This window comes from Notamacropus eugenii, chromosome 2 (assembly GCF_028372415.1).
Source record: "Notamacropus eugenii isolate mMacEug1 chromosome 2, mMacEug1.pri_v2, whole genome shotgun sequence".
Lineage (NCBI taxonomy): Eukaryota > Metazoa > Chordata > Mammalia > Diprotodontia > Macropodidae > Notamacropus > Notamacropus eugenii.
Genome location: NC_092873.1, coordinates 425125491 through 425131490, shown reverse-complemented (window position 1 = coordinate 425131490; position 6000 = coordinate 425125491). Strand labels below are relative to the sequence as shown.

Genomic DNA, 6000 nt, shown 5'->3' with positions numbered 1-6000 from the left:
AGGCAGAAAGGTTTTTGGGGCTCTCCTAGTGACTAGAGTCGGGGGGGGGGTGTAGGGGCTTTCAGGTCTACAAGAGGAGGAAGGAAGCTCTGTATCACCGTGTGTCAGAGTGCCTTGGGGACCAAGGCAGAGGGGGTGTTTGGGCTCTCACAGTGACGGGTTGGGGGGAGGCAGAGTTTGTTTCACTACGGAGTCACTGCTCACAGTGGGGGGGAATGCCTTGGGGACCAAGGCAGAGGGAGCATTTGAGTTTCACAGAGGCGATGGCGAGGGGGTGCTGGGCTTTCACAGTAACGGGGAACGGGTACATTCTTAACGCTACCCAGACGAGGGTGCGGTGCGGGGTCAGGGTGCGGCTTCTCCAGACTCAAGTGCCACAGCCACCAGGGCCAGCTGCCAGCCTCCGCCTCCGTCCGAAGCCGGCCCGGCCCCGGAAGTGGTTTCCCGACCCGGAAGCGGAGCTGCCCAGAAGCCGCGCGGCCGAGGGATGCCCAGGCTCCGCCTCCCGAGGCTCCTCCTCCTCCTCCGCGGTCTCCTCGGGGCTGTGCCGGGAGGGCAGGCAGGAAGCTGGCTAGAGATGCTCTGACTGTCCGGGGCGGGCGGCGGGCGGCGGCGGGAGGATGACCTCTCCTCGGGAGCGGCCTGCGGAGCTGGCGCGTTTCTACACGGTCACCGAGCCCCAGCGGCATCCGAGGGGATACACGGTGTATAAGGTGACCGCCCGGGTGAGTGAGGGCCCGGGCGCGGGCGTGCGGGGCCGATGGAACCTCGCTTGTCTGCCGGGGGCGGCGACCGAGGTCCGGGGAGAAGTCCTGGGGGGGAGGTGTCCGAGGCTGCAGCCCGCAGGTGCCCGGGGGTGGGACCCGATGGAACCCCCGCAGTGACACTTCGGCCCTCGCGTCCGCCCGCGTCCTGCGTGGTCTTTTGTGTGTGTCTTGCCCCTGCGAGCTCCGTGGAAGCAGAGCCTGTGCTATTCTGTGCCTCTCCCCACTCCTCCCCCCCAGGTGCCCTGAATCGGGCTGGTGCGTTGTTCTGTTGGTTTGGTGAACGTGTGAATGACTTTTCTGGAGATTCCGCTGAGGCAGACTGTGTAGACGTGAGGGTGGGGACAAGTGGCCGAGAGGGACGGGCAGCCCAGCTTCGGATGGGAGGGATCCTGGAGGGCCCCAGGCCGGTGCTGTCCGGTCTGCATGTGTTGGACTCCGGACGAGATTCTTCTTCACCTAGTGCCTTTAGCATCGCGCAGCCCTAGGTTCTAGGGTAATAAAACTTTGGTTGCCTCTGCCTTTAAGATACCCACAGTCTGAGGGATGAGACGCAGATGCAAATACTTCGTACTGTGCAGTATTGCACGATAAGTGCAAGAGAATGTGGGTCCGCGTGTACTCGGGAGGACTATCCCACTGGACTGAAGTGATTCTTCTTGCTCTGCGGGCCCTTCTCGGTGGTATTTGAAATCTGTATGTTAGTGCAGTTGGTTTTTGTGGCAGAGATGAGGGGATCAGGTAGTCTCTTATCTAAAGTCAAGAATGTTTGTGCATAATAGAATTGTGCTAGCATAATTATATGGATAAACTAGTGGTTTCTGGATCTTTTCAAGTTTTTTGTGTGTATACACATGCATATACAATACTGGCATACACATATACCCATTCACACCTGTGATATATGTATACATGGGGTAGCTAGGGAGTGCAGTAGACAAAGCAGCAGTGCAGGAGTCAGGAGGACCTGAGTTCAAATCTCACCTCAGACACTTGACACTCACTAGCTGTGTGACCTTAGGCAAGCTTCTTAACCCCGACTGCCTCATTCTAGGTCATCTCTAGTCATCCTGATGAATATCTGGTCACTGGATTCAGATGGTTCTGGAGGAGAGGTGAGGCTGGTGACCTGCACAGCCCTCCCTCACTCAAAACAAAGTCAAGTGCAAGTCATGTCATTATTTCTCTGATGGCATGGTCTTCTTCGGCAGCGAAGGACGAACACACACACATATGTATATGTATAAAAAAGTTAGATAATTTAAGATAGTATATATATTATTTAAGTGTCCATCTGAGTGTTACTTAAAGTCTTATAGCAGAGATGGACTAATTTATGTAAATTAGTAATTAGACTAAGTACTAACTATGCTAACTTAAAGGAAAGAGAAATCACTGATAGTTAGAGTGGTCCAGGAAGACTTGAAGGTTCCAGGTCCTCCTGAGTGTATGGAGGATGGATTAGTATGTGGATCTAAGGAGAATGGAAGATGGGTACAGAGTGGAGAGATACAGGATGAGCAGAATGGAATGAGTAGGTTTTGGGGGACATAGTGAGTAAATCAGCTTGGATGGAGGAAGGGGGTTTTGTTGAGTAATGAGAGATTTCCTATAGTTGGGCCTTGTCAAAAAGCATTGTGAGATGTGGAAGTATATTTATTCATTATCTGGTGCTATTTCATGGTTGTGCAAGAAGTTGTGTAAGATAAAGGGATCCTTAAATCAGTACTAAAGAAACTTTAGTTTCAAGAATATTTGTAGTTGTCAGTTTTTCATATGTTATATCTGATAATATTACCAATTAAACATTGTTTAATTACTTATATTAGTACATTGCCTCGTTGTAGTATGGAAGTGACCTTGTAGGAGGTCATGCCAGCAGTGAAAAAGCTCTTGCAGGTCTTCCTGAACTGCAAAGGGTTTGAGTATGGGCCTGGCCATATACTACATGGCTTTTGTCCAGGTACCAACCTGGCTAAGTTTGGAGAAGCTCATTACAGTGGTGAATTTTTTTCTACTACAGCAACTCAGGAGCTCCTTTATTAAGATGTTAGAGGGTTAGAGTTCGCATCAGTGGAGGAAGTGTACTCACTGATGCAGTCATAGCTCCCTGAATGATTGAAGTTTATCCTTTCCTTCTATAAGATAGGCTAGAATTACAGTCCAGAGTTAAAATATTTGTATCTAATAAAGAACTCTTCATTAAACTATTGTTTAACATGATAAATTTAAAACATGGTAACAGGTTACCTTAGTACTCTCTGAATCTATATTCTGTTCATATTTGAACCATAGAATATTAAAACTGGAAGGGACTTTAGAGATCATAAAGTCCTCTCAATATTGCTAGAATAATTTGAACTGGAAAAAACTTTATACTACCTTCCCTCCCCTTCTCTCTTAAGCTTTTGACTTTTTCATTGATAAAGTTATTAAAATATTCAGCCAAGGCAAAATTAACTTTTGAAATAAATAAATTTTCTTCTTTAGAACTATGACCCATAAGTTACCAAAATATACCTTTTGACTCAACCATACTAATATGAGGGCCATAACTCAGAGATCATTTAAAGTGGAAAAGGACTCAAATGTACAAAAATACTTATAGCCCTTTTTTTTTTGTAGTAGCCAAATATCAGAAACTGATGTAATACTCACCTATTGGAGAATGTCTAAACAAATTTTGGCATATGAATATAATGGAATAAAGTTGTTCCATAAGAAATCATGAAGTAGGCAGTTTTAAAGTAGCCTGGGAAGACCTCTATGAATTGATGCTGTTTGTTTTTTATATATTCATTTTATTTATTTTTAGTGTTCTACAATCACTACCATAAAACTTAGATTTTTCCCTCCTATCTACCCCCCACCACCTCCCTCCCTCCCCAAGACGGCATGCAATTCTATATAGAATCTACACATACATTCCTACTGAATACATTTTCATTATAGTCATGCTGTGTAGAAAAACTAAAATAAATGGGAGAAATCATATAACAAACCAAAACATAATACACACACACATAAAAACAATCTGCTACATTCTGCGATTGAATTCCATAGTTCTTCCTCTGGCTGTGGAAGGCATTTTGCCTTAGAAGACCATTGGGAATTTTTTTTTTCTTTATGTCCTTGCAGTGCTATGAAGATCCAAGTCTGCTAGAAAAATCTCTCGCACACTGTGGTCATTGCTGTGCACAAAGTTCTCCTGGTTCTGTTCCTTTCACTCAGCATCAGTTCATATTAAGTCTTTCCAGGCCTCTCTGAAGTCTTCTTGTTTATCATTTCTTATAGTGCAATAGTATTCTATTACATTCATATACCATACTTTATTCAGCCATTCCCCAATTGATGGGCATCCCCTTGATTTTTGGCCACTATAAAGAGTGCTGCTATAAATATTTTTGTACATGTAGGACCCTTTCCCATTTTTATGATCTCTTGGGGATATAGTCCTAGAAGCGATATTGATGGGTCAAAGGGTATGCACATTTTTGTAGCCCTTTGGGCATAGTTCCAAACCGCTCTCCAGAATGGTTGGATGAGCTCACAGCTCCACCAACAATGAATTAGTGTTCCAACTCTCCCACATCCTCTCCAACATTTATCATTTTCCTGTTCTGTCTTGTTTGCCAATCTAATTGGTGTGATGTGGTACCTCAGAGTTGTTTTGATTTGCATCTCTCTAATCAGAAGTGATTTAGAGCATTTTTCATATGATTAATTTCTTCCTCTGAAAATTGCCTGTTCATATCCTGTGACCATTTATGAATTGGGGAATGGCTTCTATTATTGTACATTTGACTCAGTTCTCTACATATTCTAGAAATGAGGCCTTTATCCTCAAGCTTAGCCATAAAAATTCTTTCCCAATATACTATATCCCTCCGAATTTTGGTTGCATTGGGTTTGGTTGTGCAAAACTTTTCAGTTTAATGTAATCAAAACTATCCATCTTGCACTTCATAATGCTTTCTGTCTCTTCTTTAGTCAAAAATTCTTCCCTTCTTCATAAATCTGATAAATACACTATTCCTTGCTCCTCCATTTTGTCCATGGTATCAGTCTTTATACTGAGATCATGTACCCATTTGGACTTTATTCTTGTGTACAGTGTCAGGCATGGCTCTATGCCTAGTTTCTGCCACACTGTTATCCAGTTTTCCCAGCAATTTTTGTTGAACAGTGAGTTCTTATTCCAGAAGCTGGGGTCCTTGGGTTTAGAATTGATGCTGTTTTGAACTGAACTAGTTCCCCTGAAATAAGAAGAACTAGGAGAACAATTTATACAATGACCACATTATGAAGAAAAACAATTTTGAATGACTTTTGTATGCTGATCAGTGCGGTGATAAATTATGAGTCCAGAGGAGTAAATATGAAACATTCTATCTTCTTCCAGAGAGGTGATGAACTTCAAATGAAGAAAGAGACATTCGTTTTTGGACATAGCCAACATAGGAATTTGTTTTGCTGGACTATGTGTAATTGGTTTTTTAAAATTTTTTAATTTTTTTTTTAAATTTTTAACATTCATTTCCACAAAATTTTGAGTTCCAGATTTTTCCCCATCTCTCCCCTCCCCCACCCCAAAATGCCTTGCATTCTGATTGCCCCTTCCACCAATAGGCCCTCCTTTCTAACATCCCTCCCTTCCCTTATCCCAATCTTTTCTCTTGTCCTGTAGGGCAAGATAATTTTCTGTACCCTGTTATCTGTATTTCTTATTTCTCAGATGTATGCAAAAACAATTCTCAACATTTGTTCCTAAAACTTTGAGTTCCAACTTCTTTTCCTTCCTCCCTCCCCACCCATCCCCACTGAGAAGGCAAGCAATTCAATATAGGCTATATATGTGTAGTTTTGCAAATGACTTCCATAATAGTCATGTTGTGTGGGACTAACTATATGTCCCTCCACCCTATCCTGGCCCCCATTTCTTATATTCTTTCTTTTGACCTTGTCCTCCCCAAGAGTGTTTACTTCTAGTTGCTCCCTCCATTTGCCCTCCCTTCCATCCTTTCCCCCACTCTGCTTATCCCCTTCTCCCCTACTTTCCTATAGTGTAAGATAGATTTTCATACCAAATTGAGTGTGCCTGTTACTCCTTCCTTGAGCCAAATGTGATGAGAGTAAGCTTCACTTTTCACCTCTTACCTCCCCCCTTTTCCTCTCCATTGGTAAAGCTTTTTCTTGCCTCTTCTATGAAAGATAATTTGCCCCATTCCATTTCTTC

At 43.7% G+C, this 6000-nt stretch overlaps 1 protein-coding gene across 4 annotated transcripts in view; it reads left to right on the top strand.

Moving 5' to 3' along the window:
• Positions 1-467: 467 nt before the first annotated feature.
• Positions 468-6000, top strand: part of RPS6KC1 (ribosomal protein S6 kinase C1) — a 213768-nt gene continuing 208235 nt past the window's right edge. For all 4 annotated transcript variants that reach the window (XM_072647859.1, XM_072647856.1, XM_072647857.1 and 1 more), the window contains exon 1: positions 468-725. In XM_072647859.1, coding sequence (XP_072503960.1) covers positions 621-725 — 105 coding nt within the window. In that variant the 5' untranslated portion in view covers positions 468-620. The remainder of the gene's footprint in view (positions 726-6000) is intronic.